The 20,458-nt window shown below is 37.6% G+C and overlaps 1 protein-coding gene across 1 annotated transcript in view; it reads left to right on the top strand.

Annotated features, from left to right (window-relative positions):
* The window catches only part of LOC124613789 (Down syndrome cell adhesion molecule-like protein Dscam2), a 273,808-nt gene extending 266,106 nt beyond the window's left edge, over positions 1-7,702 (top strand). Inside the window, exons 26-27 of the mRNA XM_047142510.1 lie at positions 4,771-4,861; positions 6,993-7,702. Coding sequence (XP_046998466.1) covers positions 4,771-4,861; positions 6,993-7,242 — 341 coding nt within the window. The 3' untranslated portion in view covers positions 7,243-7,702. The remainder of the gene's footprint in view (positions 1-4,770; positions 4,862-6,992) is intronic.
* The last annotated feature ends 12,756 nt before the right edge of the window (positions 7,703-20,458 follow it).

Raw genomic sequence — 20,458 nt, 5'->3', positions numbered from 1 at the left:
GAGGACATTGAAAAAGTTCAAAGAAGGGCAGCACATTTTGTATTATCATGAAATAGGGGAGAGAGTGACATAGATATAACATGCAATTTAGGGTGGCAATCATTAAAACAAAGGCATTTTTCACGTTGGCAGATCTTCCCATGAAATTTCAATGATCATTGTAATAAAATAAGAGAAATTGGAGCTTGCTTGGCAAGAGTTAAGTGTTCTTAGTCCTATGTATTGTTCAAGAGTGGAACGGTAGAAAAATGTGTTGAAGATGGTTCAGTGAACAGTCTGCCAGGCACTTAATCATGTAGATGTAGATCATGAATTTGCTCACTGAGAGACTTCTCTTGCCTGGAAAATCAATTTGTAATGACTATCCATTTTCTAATTCATAGAGTTTATCTCTTGTTTTCAAAAATGATTCTCACTAAATACATTTATATCTGTACATTAAAGTGTCCGCCTGCTCAGCTGGGTGGTAATGTGCTCACTTCCAGGCAAGTGGGCCTGGGTTTGATTCCCCGCCGGGTTGGAGATTTTCTCCACTCGGGGACTGGATGTTGTTTTGTCCTTATCATCATTTCATCCTCAAGTCACCCAATGTGGCATCGAATGGAATAAGACTTGCACTTGGCAGCCGAACTTCCCCAGATGGGGCGTTCTGGCCAACAATATCATACGCTCCTTTCATTTTTTTGTACATTAAAGTATCTGCAAAATCCTGGAAACAACTTGAGACATGGCAATAATCTGTGCACTGAAAGGTGTCCAGCAGCATTGTGAGACATGGCAAAGTTACAGATGCAATGTAGACTGGAGACTGCCCATACGTCATGGCAGTACTTATGGTGTATAGTACTTTTCAACGACAGTGTGCCATTGGAAGGACAAGCATCATTGCTGACTGTGATGCACTCACATGATGCACAATGGCCCCTGTGCATCTGATTAAACCATCCTCTGTGACTTACAATAATGCCTCGTACTTCTGGGCAGGCAGCCTCTGGAGGTAAGAATGGCCAATGGTGGCAAGGCTAGGACTGCAACCCACCTGTCTAGAGAATCCCAAGTTTGTTCAATTAGGTTTAAATCCAGGTAGCTAGCTGGTCACTTCAGGTCTGTGGTGTCTTTATACTGGCAGTACTCTTCACCAGGTCAATCCCTTTCTGATCAGGCATTACCATCCATCGTATGGAAAAACTAAGTCCATATGCACCACATGGCATACCTTATAAGGGTGATTCACAAAGATGCAAATATTTTAATATGTTATTCTACAAGTAAACCTAAAGAAAAAAGTTCATATAAACATAAGGTCCGCAAATTTTTAGTTACGGAGTTACAGCTAGTAAAAAATTTTGCCTGAAATTTTGAAACTTCACTAATATGAAGCCACCGCAAAACTGTACGAGGTTGAAGTAAAGCACAATTTCTATTTATTTTGTTTTTGTTGATCTGGTGACTCTAATAAAACATGTAACAATATTATGAGAAGGAAAGTTGCTACTCACTATAGCTATAGCGAGGATACTGAGTCGCAGATAGGCACAACAAAAAGACTCTCACAATTATAACTTTCGCCCATTAAGGCCTTTGTCAACAATAGACACACACAACTCATTGTTAATTCCATCCTGGATTTTCCATTTTTGGTTTAATGAAACATGTCCCAGATATGTATCTGCAGTAGTTTTTCAGAACATCCAGAGAAGCAAAGATGATTATACAAGTAAATTTGTTTACTTTCCATTAAGAATGCTAGTTTTCTGTATTGTTCAGTGAAAGACATAATAACAACAGTGTATTTAAGTGAAACCACATAGTAACTGTTGTAGTTTGTAGATTATTTATGAAATGGGGATGCCTTTCAAATTTAAGACAGAGGAATATGCCGATATGATGTTTATGTATGGCAAATGTGATGGTAATGCCACAGTTGCAGTTAATGAATATCATGTACATTTTCCAACTCTGAGGATTCCGATTGCACGAACCATTAATGAAGTATTTAGAATCTTTCAGGAGACAGGTTCTCTACCTAGCATTCATAATCAGTATGAGTGCTTGATACATGAAGATGGTGATGATATTATGGATGCTGTTCAACGTAGCCCGGGTATCAGTACACAACATATCTCTCAACAATTAGGCATTTCACAATCTAATTTATGGCGTACACTGAAGTACAATAATCTGTATCCTTACCATGAATTCTTGTGTGCTATGGTATTAATAAAAGCAGATTATCTGGCACAGTCATATAGTTTCAGTTAACGTTATTACCATCATTTTTCCAAAATTAAATTCTCCACAACTCCTGTTGAAAACTTTGTGCAATTATCTGAAATTTAAAAAACAAATTGGGCCAAGTAGTTAGTAAATTAAAAATGTTATGAAATTACTTCTTTGCTTCTCTGAACATTCTGGAAAACTACTGCAGATACACATCTGGGACATGTTTTATTAGGTTCAATAGATTAATAATGACAAAATAGATGGAAATTGTGCTTTACTTTAACCTCATACTGTTTTGCAATGGCTGCATATTAGCGAAGTTGCTAAATTTCAGGCAATATCTTTTATTATCCATAAATCCATAACTAAACTATGAACTTTTTTCTTTAGTTTTGCTTGTAGACTAACATATTAAAATATTTTCATATCTTCGTGAATCACCCTGCGTACTACAGCCATCATGTGCCCCAAGGAATCACAAGCAGTACTGTGCCTGCATCTAAAATGAGGCCAGCCCAGACACAAACACTGAAGCAACATATTTGTCGCTTTCCACAATATGCAGTAGATAATGTTGTCACATAGCCCAGAGATAAATCAGGTGAGCAGATGGTATCGCTCTCCAGGCCAAACCATACCTCACTGTTCTGTGTCCATTCACAGTGGGAGTGATATCTTGTTCATTTAGCCACACAATGTCCTTGTGTGAGAGGAATGGAAATGAAGGGCTCTGAATTAAACAGAGCAACTGCTTGTGGCTAATAATACATAGCCTGATGGAAAATGTTAACACAGAGGCTTCTATAAGGTCTCTAATCAGGGCAGGTACCATGCTGGTTGGATGTCTTCTGGCACTTTGAGGCAAGACTCCTGCTGTTGAATGTGTCCTCTCTCCTGAATTTTCCTTGTAAAAGTGAAATCATACTGCATGATATGATGACATTCAACTCCCAGTCCACCTTGATCACACATAATGTCATTTAGATGTGTTCACTATGCCATCCTGCTTCCCAATGGCTTGAATCCAGTGTGTCAAAAGCATCAACAACTGGTTGGAACCAATGCACCCAAGACTCCTGCCTGACGTAACATTGCAGATACATAGAGAAGCCTCATACTGGCATGCCATGTATGCCCCACATTGTGCTGCCACAGTTTAATCACTACTCTGTCACTTTGATACACTGTTTCATGTAATCTCAAAGGCCTCTTTTCTTATGGTAAAAAGTGTGGTAAAAGATTTCTACTTGTCCAATTTAGGATCCCCTCAACATCAGATTTGCACTGAATTGCTGATCACTCTTCTACTACTAATGGTTATTTTTAGTAGTTTTTATCTTTAATTTATACTGCTTGAGTGGTGCTGCTGGCACTTTTGGCTGTCTGTTCATATTCTTCCCTAAATTTATGATCAACAGTTGTTACTCATTTTTGATTTCTGAATGTGTTGATTAAAATGTCAGAAATTTATCAAATATTGAAAGCTTTCAGCCATTAATATCATATGGAATAATATTCTGGGGCAATTACACAATTAGATGTATGGTATTCATTGCATAAAAATGTGCAGCAAGAATTATATATGGCATTCATTATCAAACATGTGGTCAACTACTAGGTATACATGTAATTTAGAACTTTGTGTTTGTAAACCAGTTGTAATGGACGTAAAATGGGGGGGGGGGGGGGGGGGGGGGTATGACATCACAAACTTGAAGCCCACATCCGCCATGTCGGTTGCCCCAAACGTGCTTTGATTGTTCAGAAACATGGAAGTGTTTTGATCAAAATACCAGCTAGCCTCATTTATGGATATAATAATAGTTCTGATTATGGTCTAAAGTGTAATGAGATCACATTCAAGCAATATTTTATTTTATTTTTGCTGTTTACTTTTACTGTAGTGGTTTTACTTCTGTTCTTTGACTGTAGATTTTCTATCAGCCCATCTCAGAAAAGTTCTTGACTCAAATGTTTTTGGATGAAAAACTGGAAACTCATCAGACATAATGAAAATATGTTTTCAGAATTTTCGGAAAGAGCACACAGGCCAAACGTTAGTTTCATCGGTCCATATTAGGGGAAAATAGTGGATTATGAAAGCAGCATTTTCAGATCATGTACTTCTCTTCTTGATCATTTAAAACATGTATTAAAAAAAAACTTACAATAACGAGGCCAAATACATAGTATTGCTGGACCAAATGTACATTTAAAACCAGAAAAAAGTCTGAAAATGCCTTCCTGACACTGTGTTATTCACAAAACACTGTAAAATTTACTATTCAAAACAGCTGTTACCTGCACACAACAAAAAATTAGAAAAAGAAGCAGCTATGACTGTAGTCTGCTAATGTTCTGAATCATCTGACATGGTGGCTTGGCTTCAAAGCAACGTACAGTGTAAATCTGTTGTGCCATATTCCCTTGTCATGCCTCCATGCATGTACCACTTCATATTATAAACATGATCTTTTGAACACCAGGATAACTAAGAAATAATTAACTTCATTATTTAGTTACGGAACTGTTTCTTTTTCTTTGCAGATTTCATATACCATGGTGCACATTCTAGTACATCTTCTGATATATCTCCCATGTCAGAACAAAAATCACTGCCAAGGAGAGGGAGAGCGAGGTAGGCATCTTTTTGAACTAGTGTGCAAAGACTTTTTTTTTTTTTTAAGAAAATAAAAAGCAAAGAAGGCACTTGTTACCACTGCAATTAGCATTCTTTATTTTGTAATATAATGCCTCTTATTGCCTTCCTTACAACAAACAAAAAAATTGTTTCAGTGGGCATTTAACATTTTTATTTTTTGTATTGCATTTATATGAAACTGATGAACAAAGCAAAATTTTACAAAATAATGCAGCTGTTACTAGCAAGGTGAGGGTCAGCAAATGTAACTGGCTTTCATAATACGAGTTTACATCAGGAAACTTGGTCTGGTAAACTACCTTAGAAAACTGGAAGAAAGGTTGAAAAGAATGTTTGCAAATAACATTGTATGAAATATATCCTCAAAATGATAGATGACTATGAGAAAAGAATTTAGCTGACTATTTTTGGTACTTGAAGGATCTTCAAAAGTAGACCAAGGCTGTCTAGTACATTTTAGATTAATAGATTTCACTTTGATTCTGGCCCAAAATTTTTGATAATTTTCTTTCAGTAGAAGGACTGTGAAGTTATTCCATCAAATGTTACTGTAAAACTGCTTAGTAATCAGCTAATTTTTCCACACAGTAATTGTTTGGGTACATTACACATTTTTTTCTTGATAGATCCATGTCATGTTGTAGAATTTGTCAAATATTTTATTACTACAAACAAAGATCATAACTGTATGGTAGTCAATAATTAAAAAGTATGCCTGACATTTTATCCTAACCTAATTTAATTATTCTTCTTTCTGTAAACAGTTCATTAACCAGTACAACTTAGGACACCAACAATTGGAATAGCTTGCTTACCTTTCACATTACAGATACACGCAACAGACCCTTCGCAAAACTGAATTAAGAAAATGGTTTCTGTACTGTTATACATTCTTTACCCAGGGACACAATATCATTCTTTTTAATTTTCTTCTACACTATTATACACATTTTTTTGAAATTCACTCTTTCTTTTTTCACCTTTCTTACTGGCATGCAGATAATCTAGTAAATACTTCACAGCAGTGAAAGTCAGCTCACACTACTGATCTCGAAGACAGTGGAACTCCATTGGATAGGTACATTAGAGCATCAAAAAATTAATACAATGTTTCACAAGTACTGTGGAAATTTATTTTTAAACAGGAATTGTTCCAGATTATTCAGTAGTTGCAGTTTCTCTAAGGCATACAAGTTCTTGTTGTTCACAGACAGGATGGATATTTCCCAGCAATAATATACTTTATGTGCAACATACTGGGTTTTTAAAGAAAATTTCAACAAATCATTGTGCAGATTCATTTCATGTAGTCATTTTAATCAAGCTTAATGAACTTGAATCTGATAAAGTGCTAAATAAAGTTTAGCGAACTGAAGAAAATATACTGCAATGATGAACCTTCATGTCAGTCAAAACTGTATGCCAGTCCAGCCTCAAACTTAGATATAAGAGTCAAAGAAAGTGGTGAAGTAAAATGTTGGTGGATAATGGATAATGAAAACCGACATTACTACAGAATATTGAATTTTATGTTTAGGATAGAAGCCAAAAAAATGAATGTACATGAAATACAGCAAAAATAACCTGCCATTTCACTTGACAGATACTTGTTTCCTTCATAAAGTTCATTTCACTCATTTCACCAGTGAATGTTGCAGTGAAGGATAATGGGAGGGCTACAGCTATAATGTAAAAATGTCAGTACCCTGTCATCGCTTACAGAATGTTTCACATTATTTATTCTTTGCATTTGGTAATCCAGCAATGAACATAAAAAGTTTCAGTTAAAAAATATACATCAGTCCTTGGAATAATACTTTTTGCCTGCTTGACAATTTCTGCATGTGCAATGCACTATTTGTAGAATAGTAATAGAATTTTGACACTTTTTAGAAATTCATTTGAAAACTGAGTTGTGCTTGTAAAAAGATAGAAAATGACTACTTATATCAGTACCATTCTTCTTTAATTTGTGTTGGAATTTAAAATTTTCTGTAGTGAAACTCTTTCTGCAACAGTTGTTCAGAGTGCAGAAGGTAGTCAGTACTGACACATGAACATAGTGCACCCTGTTTTTATAAGTGTTGACAAGTGGCAGCAATTGCAGATGGCTTGCCCCCAGCAAAGCATCGCTCAGGACGCTGCTGCCGCCACTATCAGTTGCTGAGGCATCTTTTACTGTGAGGGATCCGAGGGAGAGGGAGACTCCGGACCGACCTGAACTCAGTGAAGCAGAGTGCGATATTGACACACTGAAGAAACTCAAACTGGGCCTGCGGTCTTCCCTGTGGTCTCGTCCCAGTGGTAGTGCAACAACCACTCATCACAACCAGTCTGATTACTCGATTGCTGTATAACAGCGAATGGAAATGAGAGAACATTTTATATTCTGTGTTGTACATATGCATATGAACACCATGACATGTAATATATTTTCATGTTTTGAAAGATTTGGGTACTTGTTATCCAGTATTATTGTTAGAAAATATTTCTGGTTAATGACTGATATAATTTTATACTCTTGTAATGTTAACTGGTGCAATTTTATATTTACACATGGAAATGTATAAGATTTATGTGAGAACTGAACTGTCTTTGGCTCAGTAAGCGTGTGGCATGGTTTGAGTTCAAAACCCTTTTTACATTATGTAGCATTATATATTTTTGTTGTGGTTAGCAGCTCACAGCAAACCCGCAGATTGTTCTCTCAGAGAGAATGACAGTTTGTAACTGAACTGTATGGAATTACTAGGTTTATACCTGAATCTCCTCCCCCACTCCCAATCCCCCCCCCCCCCCCCCACCAAAAAAAAAAAAAAACAACATGACTTTTTAAAAGACTGACTCGCTATGTATAGTACATATTTGAAAATGTGAAGGTATGCTACTGACTCTACAGTTCAAATTCTTTATTGCAGAAAATTACAACAGACTTTTATTCAAAATTTTAATCATGGGTGTCATAAGGGTTGTAGTAAAGGTTTGAATCTTTCCAGAATATGCGTTGTAGATTCCCCTCACCTTAAACATGCAACCCCACCACCAAAAAAATAAAGCCGTATTTATATATATATATATTTGTAACAAATGGTGCTCAATGTCTTTGTGGTTATTTGAGACTTATACTGGATCATCTGTTCAAAATTTGGTATGACATGTTTGTTTCAAATTTTCCTGGGTGTATGGTAGAACATAAATTCGCTTCTTCACCTTCTTGATCACAACTATTGCCCTAGAATATATATGCAAAAATGGTATTGTATGTGTGTGTGTGTGTGAGTGTGTGTGTGAGAGAGAGAGAGAGAGAGAGAGAGAGAGAGAGTGAGAGGTATGTTGACAGGAGAAATAGGGGGAGGAGGACTTCACGTCTAAATTACCAACAGAAAGACAGACAGGAGACCACAAAACCTTGCATTTGGAAGACAGTACAGGGATCTCTTACTAGCCTGCCCACATTAAGGCACTATCATCATCAAGTCATACTTTACCTAAGCCAAAGAGTATTTTTTGTACACTCTGGTTGTTTTATTTTCACACTACAAAATATTAGAAACAGACAGTCTGGATAATAAACTGTATATCAACAGCATGCTAATTTTATTAAGTTTATGACTATTGGTCACTTTTTCCATACCATCATAAGAGTCATTGTGAATAAGTTCTCAAAGAGTTAAAATATTAAGCTGATGTGCCTATAAAAATTGTAAACAGGTGTAAAAAGTGATGAGGGGCAGCTTCTGTTGACAAAATAAAAAGCAAATGTTAAATTCTTCACCCTGCAGCATAAATACAAAATAGCTCCACTAGCCAATACATCATACTATCAAGTATTTATAAGTCAGCTCACATACTAACAAATGTAAAATGATTTTTTTATATATATAATTTACTGTCCGAAGAGTGATGTGCTTGCTTATTACTGCCAAAGAAATCTTTCAAATATTACTATGTAATAAATTGTGCCACATGGAAATTCTCATCCTGTAAAAGCCAATCATTTTCATGTAAATATTGTGATACTGAGGAGGCAAATAATTTTATTAATGTATCATTCAAAATTGAGGCAAGCCGTTTGATATTTACCAGTCTAAAGATCACAGTTTTCTACAAATTTTCTTGCTCATGTTCTTAAAACTAATGTGTAACAAAAGTCCAGGTCTGATGTACTACAAATTGAGGACCAACAGGGTGTCCAAATCTTAGTACTCCACATAAAACTATACAGTATTCCTGTGACCCATGTGTTTTATCCAGTTAAAATCTATTATACAGTCACTTGTAAAAAATGAAACAATGAAAACTTTTCTATGTACGTTATATGTTTTTGGAATAAAAGATGTACTTTCAATGCAATTTGACAATGTTTTTTTCCTCAGCAATTGGAAAGGCTCTCTTCATATTTCCTTTCATAGTGAAAGTACATATTTCCTCGTCAAATTACAATGATCAAAACAACACTTCCCAATGGTCAGCCAACTCCAATTACTTTTCTGGTGAATGTAACACAATCCAATCCCATTAATGTGACCACAGCCTATGTTTGACCTCAGTCTGCAACAAACACTCTCAAACAAGAGGTGGCAGCATTAGCAGTGGAGGGTATGTCAGGGTGTGCAGAAAAAAATTCAATCGTCGTAATGTGGAAATGGAGTGATTTATCTGACATTGAAAAGGACGGCATCATTGGCTTTTGAGCCAATCAAAGCATTTCTGAATGGCTAAGTTTGTAAGCTGTTCACATGCTGTTGTGGTTACAGTATATTGTGTGTGGCAAAATAGCACAATCCAAAACTGGCAACGAGGTATCCTGGTGCACCACAGGCCTTAGACGACAGGTTGAAGATGAATGTGGAGATGTGTAGGGGCAAATAGGTGTGAAACTGCTGGACAACTAACATTCAGATGAACCAAGGGGTTACCAACAGTCTCCCCTCAACAACTGCTCAACAAATGATGGTGCATATGCACCTGTGAAGCAGGTGACTGGTTCATGCACCCATGCTGACTGCTGCCCATCAGCAACAAAGGATGGAATTCACAGGCCAATACACAAATGGACATCCAATGGGTGGTGAAGGTGGCCTTTACAGATGAATCAAGGTTTTATGGACAGATGACCATAGCATGTACACATTAAATATCTGAAAGCAAAAACCCTGCAACAATTTTCAGAAGGGTTCAGGCCAGAGGGCATTCTCTGGGTGATCCTGTCATTCTGGAAGGCACAGTGGATCAACAAAAGTATGCATCTATCCTTGGGGACCATGTCCACCCCTATATGCGGTTTATTTTGTCTACCAGCAGGACCATGTAATGTGTCACACAGCTTGCAGTGTACATGCATGTTTGAAGAGCACCAAGAGGAGTTTACCATACTCCCCCCGCCCAGCAAACTCATCTCATTTATACCCAATTGAGAATCTGTTGGACTGCCTCAATCAGGCTGTTCATGCCATGGATATTCAATCAAGAAATCTAGTGCAGCTTAGGTCCACATTCCTAATGGTACCTTCCAGAACCTCATTGGCTGCCCTCATGCCCATCTCACAGAGGTCCACACTGCAAAAGATTGTTATTCAGTCATTTGACAGGTGGTCATCTTAGTTTGACTGCGCAGTGTATTTTAAACATCACTACACATCCCAATGGCCATGCCATCATTACCAGATGGATTATGTATTTTTACTTGTGACATGCATATGTGTCATCTATTTGGCAACTGCTGATGTATCATCTCGCATCTGTATCAGTATGTAATGACTGTAGTAGGGACGACAAATGGTAGACTTTGGTTTATCGGGAGAATTTTAGGAAAGTATGGGTCATCTGTAAAAGAGATTGCATAGAGGACATTAGCTGTAACCCATTATTGTGCATTGTTTGAGTGTTTGGGGTCCACACACCAGGCTGTATTAAAGGAAGACACTGCAGCAAGTCAGAGGTGGGCTGCTAGATTTGTTATCAGTAGGTTTGAACAACATGCAAGTATTGTGGAGATGCCTCAGGATCTCAAATGGGAAGCACTGGAGGGAAGGCGATGTTCTTTTCAAGGAACACTACTGAGAAAATTTAGAGAACTGGCATTTAAGGCTGACTGCAGAATGATTCTACTGCCCAAATGTACATTTCATGTAAGAACCATGAAGATAAGATTAGAGAGATTAAGGCTCTTCTGGAGATATTCAAACAGTCATTTTTCCTGCACTTTGCGAATGGAATAGGAAAGGAAATGACTAGTAGTGGTACAGGGTATCTTCTGCCAAGCACCATGTGGTGGCTTGCAGAATATGTAGATGTAGATGTAGAAATGTGCAGGAATACATTTTTGCAGCATTCCACATGTTTGTGACTGCACATTTTCATTGTATATGAAATATTTGTTACATGAAGTATTCGATAACTTTAATAGGCTTTTATCACTAACTGCTTCCAAAAGAGTGTAACTGAGAGAAGAATTGTGATGCATTGCTACAAATGCAGCGTGTACAGTGCAATGAATATTTTTAGGTGTTTGACCATACAGGATGTTGTATTGTGACATCAAAAATGGTTTATTTTTATGGAGAACTATAATCCCTCTCCTTCCCCATATTTCCTAAATATATAAATATGGGCATAGGCGTTAAACATTCCCCATTTAATTCTATGTCCCTCAGACAATATGTAGTTGCTTGTTCAATGCAAAAGACAAACAACCAGCCATCACGAAAAGTGCTATTTATAAAATGACATGCTGTGAGTGTAAGTCATGCTACATTGGACAGATGGGAAGGTCATCCTTCCACCTCAAAAACGAATGAAAATGTTGTGAAAGTTCGCGACCTAGTGTGCTCTGATCGTAGATTTACATTTAGGGAGATGGCTGATGAACCTAATTTAAGTTTCTATGCAGTTCAGTTAATTTTAAGTGAAGATCTGAACATGCGTCAAATGTCCGCAAAATTCATTCAAAAAGTGATAGCAAGTGACCAGAGACAATACCGACTTGAACTGTGCCGAAACTGATTAATCAGACTAAGAATGACCCAGATTTGTTTAATAAGGTAATTACAGGTGATGAATCATGGGTATATGGATATGATCCTGAAACCAAAGTGCAGTCTTCACAATGGAAGGCACCAGGTTCACCACAACCAAAAAAAGCACAGCAAAGTCGGTCGAAGGCAAAGACAATGTTGGCGATTTTATTTTTTTCAATTCTACCAGTATTGTGCATCATGAATTTACCCCTGGAAGACAGATAATTAACCAGGAATACAAAAAATGTGTCCTTGAGTGTTTGCGCAAAAAGGTGCGGAAGAAAAGGTCTGCATTGTGGAAAGACATATGTTGGGTGCTACACCATGACAATGCTACGGCTCATTGTGCCTTCTCCATTGTTGAATTTTTGACCAAATTCAAAATTCCTGTGCTTCCACAACCACCATATTCCCCTGATTTGGCCCTGTGTGGACTTCTACCTGTTTCCTAAACTGAAATTTTCACTGAAAGGGAAGCGATTTGACTCGATTGAAGACATCCAGACAAATATGGGGTGTCCTTAACACACTTAAGGAAAGAAAACAGGAATGTTTCCAAAACTGGAAACACCATTGGAGTCGGTGTGTTCAGTCAGAAGGGGACTATTTTGAAGGAGATGCATCACAGTAGCATGTAAGTACCATCATTGTACAATTACAAGCCCATTTTTAAAACTTTACGGTCACATCTCATAGATGTACAAGTCATACACATAGAAGAATAGGAGACTAAACTCAACCAATTAGAAATTTTAGAAATTAAAAGACAGATGTGTAAATCTCCACATCTATTATGAAATGATCAGACCCAATACAATTATTCACCTCTTTTAGATGAGATCACACCCCCAGGATAGAAGCAAAACTTTGGACCTCAGTCCATCAGTAGATAAAAAGTTCTTGGCTGATGCATAACTTTAAGTCTTGTCATGTTAGTGTAATTGCTGAATAGTGTAATTACATGTGTAATATGTTAAAAAATAGTCATTGATGTAATTTTACATTAAGCTATGGATCGATACCTTAAGAAGTTGAGATGATTATCTTTGCCTTGTCATCATGTTTATCTGTGCATTATCATAATAATGCCAGGTAATAATATGTAACTCCAGTAAGTAAGGCTCCGACCTATCCGGAGACTGGAAAAAAAGGGTGGATGTTGCATTAAAATAAATTAATTAATTAAAATAAATAAATCTTTGGGAATCAGTAATGTACTTGAAAATGGGCTTATAACTTGGAAAACTAGGACATGCGGTAACATTAATAGTAAAATTTGTGATTAAGGCAAAAACAGTGTTTGTTTAGTTAATTCCTCATTTTGGTCTAATGATGTAAAACATCTGGAACAAGAAAAGAAGGAGATGAAATTAATATAGGGGAAGGGGGCAAGAAACCAGATATATAGTAGCCATGGTGAACAATGCATAAAAAGTTCTCGGTTTACTTGCCGCATCAAATTTGGATAAAATCCCAAGCTTTTGATGACTACCTCCGTCATCTTCTTCAGGGGTAAAACTGACTGTCATGGTCCAGTGAGGCTTCCGCTTTCATAAGCCGTGGACGGCTTCTCATTGGCTGCATGATGTCACGGTGAAAATGGTGCGTACCGAGGTGGCGGTCTCTATATCCATATATTTTGTTTGCGTGCTTTATCCAGTGTTGCTTCCAGGCCCATCCATTGCAACAGGTGGAGAACTGCGAGGAATTTAAGAAGTCTCCCTCTGCACTCTTTTTTTTTTTTTTTTTTTTTTTTGCATGCTTCCATGCATTGCTGAGTGCATAACCGGAGTCTCTGTTGAAATTATTTTCACAGAGTCTAATTTAAGCTGCTTCCCTGATGACAGAGTCCCAATAGTTTGAAGCATGAGCAAGTAGTCTTGTTTCATCGAATAATTATGTTTATTTAACAAACTGTGCTCAGCCACCACTGCTTTTTCTAGATACCTGTATTTAAGGTGATGCTGATGTTCCACACAACGATCGGCAACAGTTCTTATAGACTGGCCCATGTAATTTTTGCCACACTCGCATAGAAAGCTGTAAATTCCTGGTACTCTCAGGCCAAGATTATCTTTCACAGATCGCAACATTTCCTTAATCTTCCTGGGTGGCCAGAAGACCAGTCTGATTCCCTGCCGGCTCAGGACTCTGCCATCTTGCTGGTCGTTGCACCGCAGAATGGTAGCTGCGCGATGAGTTGGTCCTCTTGATCTGTTTGAACAGCGTCCTTCCTAGGTTTTTTCGCCAGAGTAGATCTGATATCAGATCGGAATATCCATTTTTTCTGAATACCGTCATCAGATGGTTAATCTCGGAGCCGAGATGATCCTTGTCCGAAATAGTTCTTGCTCTGTGTACCAAAGTATTCAGCATAGCTCTCTTCTGAGCTGGGTTGTGAAAACTACGTGCATTTAGATATAAATCTGTATGCATCGGTTTTCTGTACACAGAATGTCCGAGACATCCATCTGATTTTCGCTCCACCAGCACATCTAAGAAGGGTAACTTCCCATCCTCCACCTCCTCTGTAAATCTTATGTTCTGATGTATACCGTTCAAATGATCAAGAAACTGATGCAGTGCCTCATTGCCATGTGGCCAGATTAAAAATGTATCATCAGCATACCTGAAGAAGCAGTATGGACATAAGGGAGCACTGTTCAATGCTTGTTCTTCGAAATCCTCCATGAGGAAGTTAGCTATGGCTGTTGACAGTGGCAAACCCATGGCTGTTCTGTCAGTCATTTCATATATTTTCCACCATACAAAAAATAGGTGGTCGTCAAAGTGTGTCAAAATAACTTCAGTATTTCAGAAGAGAAATGAGCAGCCAACAGTTTTAATGTATCTTCAACTGGTACCTTTGTAAACAAAGAGACCATATCTAGGCTGATCATAATGTCATTCAGGCCGATCCTCATCTGCTTTACGATGTCAACAAACATTTTTGAGTTATTAATATGATGGCTACAGTGGCCGACTATAGGTGCTAATAATTTGGGTAAGTGTTTTGCCAACCGATATTTAGGAGACCCAGTAGCACTAACAATAGGTCTCAACGGGACTCCATCCTTATGGAGTTTGGGCAGACCATATAACCTGGGTGGCCTTGGTGCTCTTGGTTGTAGATTCTTGACTAGTTCTTCTGGGAGGCCAGAGTTCTTCAGTAATTCCCCTGTCTTCCTGCTAAGTGCTGCTGTGGGATCCCGTTTAATAATCTGGTATGTGGCATCTTCCAATAATAGGGCCACTTTCTTATGATAATCGGTAGCATTGAGGATAACTGTGGCATTCCCTTTGTTGGCTGGTAGTACAACTAACTCTTCATCCTTCCCCAACAATTTCAGTGCCAATTTCTCCACTCTGCTTACATTTGACTTAGGAGGCTTGGCTGTTGCTAAAATCTTGAAATACTGAAGTAATTTCGACACACTTTGACGACCACCTATTTTTTGTATGGTGGAAAATATATGAAATGACTGACAGGACAGCCATGGGTTCGCCACTGTCAACAGCCATAGCTAACTTCTTCATGGAGGATTTTGAAGAACGGGCATTGAACAGTGCTCCCTTATGTCCATCCTGCTTCTTCAGGTATGTTGAGGATACATTTTCAATCTAGCCAAATGGCAATGAGGCACTGCAGCAGTTTGTTGAGCATTTGAATGGTATACATAAGAACATATGATTTACAGTGGGGGTGAAGAAGGATGGGAAGTTACCCTTCTTAGATGTGCTGGTGGAGCAAAAATCAGGTGGATGTCTCGGACATTCTGTGTACAGAAAACTGACGCATACAGACTTAAATCTAAATGCACGAAGTTTTCACCACCCAGCTAAGAAGAGAGCTATGCTGAATACTTTGGTACACAGAGCAAGGACTATTTCGGACAATGATCATCTTGGCTCCGAGATTAACCATCTGGCAACGGTATTCAGAAAAAATGGATAATCCAATCGTGATATCAGATCTACTCTGGTGAAAAAAACCTAGGAAGGATGCTGTTCAAACAGATCAAGAGGACCAACTCATTGCGCGGCTACCATTCTGCGGTGCAATGACCAGCAAGATCGGCAGAGTCCTGAGCCAGCAGGGAAACAGTCCAGTCTTCTGGCCACCCAGGAAGATTAAGGAAATGTTGTGACCCGTGAAAGATAATCTTGGCCTGAGAGTACCGGGAGTTTACAGCATTCCTTGTGAGTGTGGCAAAAATTATGTGGGCCAGTCTATAAGAACTGTTGCTGATCACTGTGGGGAACATCAGCGTCACCTGAAATACAGGTATCTAGAAAAATCAGCAGTGGCTGAGGACAATTTGGTAAATAAACATAAGATTTTATTTGATGAAACAAGACTACTTGCTTACACTTCAAACTATTGGGACTCTGTCATCATGGAAGCAGTTGAAATTAGACTCTGTGAAAATAATTTCAATACAGTCTCCAGTTATGCACTCAGCAATGCATGGAAGCACGAAATTAATAAAGAAAGAGCGCAGAGGGAGACTTCTTAAATTCCTCGCAATTCTCCGCTTTTTGTGATGGATGGCGCTGAAGCAACGATGGATAAAGTGCGCAAACAAAATCTATGGATATAGAGGCCGCCACCTCAGTACACGCTGTTTTCACCGTGACGTCATCCAGCCAATGAGAAGCCATCCACTGCTTATAAAAACAGAAGCCTCACCACTCCACGACAGTCAGTTTTACCCCTGATGAAGATGATGGAGGTATTCATCGAAAGCTTGAGATTTTATCCAAATTTGACATGGCCAGTAAACCGAGAACTTTTTATGCAAGGACTCCGTTGCGAAAGACTTGGTAGTCATGGTGAACAATGAATTGAGTACCATGAGCATAATTAATCTTGAGCATTAATTTGTTACCAGATATATGTCACTGCCTGCTCTGTATTAATGATTTTTCTGATATTCGAATTTCATCCTATGACATCCCTTATTGTGAGGTTTTGTCAGTCCTGTGTGTTGTTGGATTACTCATTAAAATTAGTGTTGAGGCCATAATTACGGTTTCCTGTGTAACATGATCTTCCTGAAATTTACCAATTTTTCCTGTTTAAATTTTTAAGCAGCAGAAGTGTCAGCTGGCCAAAATTTTCAGTTTTCCAAATTATCCCCTTTCCATTGATAAGAAGGAAGAGATATATCAACTTCGAAATGAAGCTCAAGGCTCCCATCATTTTTTGACCTGTTATTTACTAAAAATTGGAATGACTAATAAAATACAAATATTAAAATAATGGAAATTTTGTGATGAGCACAATGTATATAGGAATATATACAAAAATGAAATAATAACTACCTTTTGAACTTCCATTCTTTTTCTTGCAAAATTCAAGCAAAATCTTGAAATAACTGCAACTTCCTGAACAGAGGTTTCAAGGGTTATGGAACAAAATGCAAGACATTTTACACTTATCAGAACATTATAACAATAATGAAAATTCCTGCATGGGACAGTATATAAAATAACTGAAATGCAGCCACTCCCCTACAGTGGACTGCTGTATGGGCCGTAGAAACACACAACAGAAAATAATAGTCAGACTAGCTTTCGAGCTCTTGCTCTTTTCCTAGTAAAAGTACACACAGTCACAATCACAGACACCTAAACGTACACTCCCATGGCCACGGTGAAACAGATCATTCATCATCAATTACTGAAAGTAGTTGTTTGGCATGATGGAGGTGGGGAGAGGCTAAGTAAGGGTACAAAAGGCAAGGAGGGGGTATTGCAGTGAGTGAGGCAGTTCTTTTGACAGATGGCTTAATGGCTGTACAACAAGATGAAAGGAGTTGAGAGGGTGGAGCATGTAAGGGATAGACAGTGAACAAGATGGGGGGAGTGGATTTTTTATGCTCGGCTTGTGATGTTCACCTGCTTTATTTCTTTGTTTGTTGTTCTCGGTGTCGACTTACTGTGTTGCTACACTGGCTGAAAAAAATGGGGGTTGGAAGATCAACACTGGCTACTTTAAATGATATAGTCAACAGGTGCATGTTTGCATTTCACAGTTCTTTACTTTCACTGTTCACAACCCCCCAATAATACACAGTTATATGGCCAGTGCACTATTGTTTAACTTTCAATAAGCCTCATTAATAGGTTTCAGGCTAACATCCACATACTGCTACAATAGTTTACTGTTGAACATGTATAAGCAGTAAAAGCCTAAACACATGGTTCACAGTTATTGTAGAATTATAAGGTATGTATGGAACAGACAATCATTGTTTTAATACAGGCCTAATTGCATTACACTTATTTCACGGATGCATTATTGTTGTTCTAACCAACAGAGGTTTCTTGTCTGAAACACGGCCGTGGACTGACTGTCTCAGGACCAAAAGTCGGGCCCTTATATGTCCTCACAATAATAGGTGCTGAAACTACACATTGTTTGATGTTTAATTTACAGAAATTACAATTAAAACTTACTTCATTCATTTAATTGCATACATCGAAAAATTGGTTCTTTTGAGCAGTTTCTTCTACTACAAAGTTTAGGCCTAATTATTTGTTTAAATGATGAAATTAACATATATAGTCACACAAACAATACTTTTGATGAAACTGGAAATTTTTTTGCAATTAATTAAGGGCTGGCTTTCCTGACATGTTTTTGAATAGAGCCACATAGATCCTTTAAGAATACGATTAGTTGTTCCTCCAAACATTTATAATTAGTACAGAATTTATATTTGTTTTAAAGTCAACAATAGAATTTAAGTTACAAAACAATTATTGATTTCAACCTATAACGAAAGATACTAACTAGGAATAGCAAAATAAATTAGAAAGTCAATTAAAAACACAAAACTAAGCACAAAATTAGACCTGGTGTTATATTCTTTAAAACTGAGGACCAAATGAAAATGTGGATTATACTCACATATGTTAATGGTAATTAGACATGAAAAAAATGAATTTTAAGGAGGCAGCTGGCAAAACAAGAGGGGAAGTAAAAATATCCCAGCTTGCTTCATCACAGACTTTTCAGTCCACTATAGATGAGTTGTGTTTCTCTTGCAATGGTACTGGGAAGATGTGTGACTTGAAACTTGATGTGGCGGACTGTCACTAAAAGCAAAATTAACAGTCACCCTCTAGTTGGTTAAGTATGCAAACCTAGAAATTTGCATGACTTGTTACTCAGTAGGAATTCAGTTGAACATTACAGTGTATCTTTGATTTTACAATCTACAGTTTTTATTATATTAGCCAACTGGGGAGAGGGATGATGTGAGAAAGGAAATGCTTACTTAATCCATTATTAGTGTTACCAACACAACTTCCAACATTTAGCTTCACCAGGCAATTGTTATACAACTACTGGTGCGAAGTGCTCCAAATTGTGCTAATACATGATGAAGGGCCCCAGCCACCACCTTTTCTTGTACCACTTGTAACTCAGTCTCATCTTTTTGCATGTACTGCCGATGTACTGTATTCAGCAACAATATCAAACGCCAACATTTTAAGTTCAAAAGCTTACTCTCAATGAATATGCTCAGTTATAATAGAGGAAATGTTGCCCATTTGCGGCCAGTGAACCCTTATTGGCTGACAACTTGTTAAGTCACCCAATAACCAATGTAGCTACCACACCACACTAACACATGTAAAATGAGCTCACCTACAGGATGTGTGAAGAGAGGGAGTGGCCCTTCAGTGATGGGAGTGCTGGTAGAGGTGAAAGCATTTTGTGAAGTACTGAAAATATACTTCTTGTGCAGAAAATGTGCTAGGACAAAGATTTCAAACAGAAACAGAAGAAGGGTTTTTAAGGACTTTCATGTTAAAATCTGACATGATACATTTGCAACAATTCTGTACACTACTCATGTGTATACTTTGCACCGCACACTGTAGATCATAAAGATTGGCAGCTCTGATAGAGGGCACAAAGTGAAACTGTAGCACCTGAGCTTTGTTTCAAATTTACATTTTACACAGTCTACAGAATTTCACTAAGTCGACTTCTAATAATCTTGTAATGTCATTTGGGGAAAAACTATTTTTTTCATGTCTCTGTTTCTCTCATCAAGACTAAAATAACACATTAATGGTGGTGAGCATATGAAGTGCAGCTCACAAGAAAAGCATTAAACAATAATAGCAATGGTGACAAAGTATGTCATTAAGCAGGTGTCCACATTTATGCTTATGGTTTAACCACTTAGCTGCTGTGATGTTTTTGGATTAAGTCAACATGTTCATCAATTTTTGCTTTTATTTGGGCAAGCACAAAGGATGAGCTCTCAATAATATGTGTTTTCAACTTGCAGTTTGTGGTCATAGCATGACAGAAAATAGCTTGATTACCTTGTACCCTGATATCTATTTCAATTTTTTGATGCATTTTTACTTGCTGTTATGCATCTGTGATTTTTTAAGAGCTGATGAAATTCACTACCACAAATTATCGTGTAAACATTACATTGTACATTTAATTTCCTTCACTTAGACATATTTTTTACAGAGTATTGGAGAAGATTGTGATTTTTAATCATATATGCCAAGTACATGT

This window comes from Schistocerca americana, chromosome 4 (assembly GCF_021461395.2).
Source record: "Schistocerca americana isolate TAMUIC-IGC-003095 chromosome 4, iqSchAmer2.1, whole genome shotgun sequence".
In the NCBI taxonomy this organism is placed as follows: Eukaryota; Metazoa; Arthropoda; class Insecta; order Orthoptera; family Acrididae; genus Schistocerca; species Schistocerca americana.
This window is presented reverse-complemented; position numbering and strand designations above follow the sequence as displayed.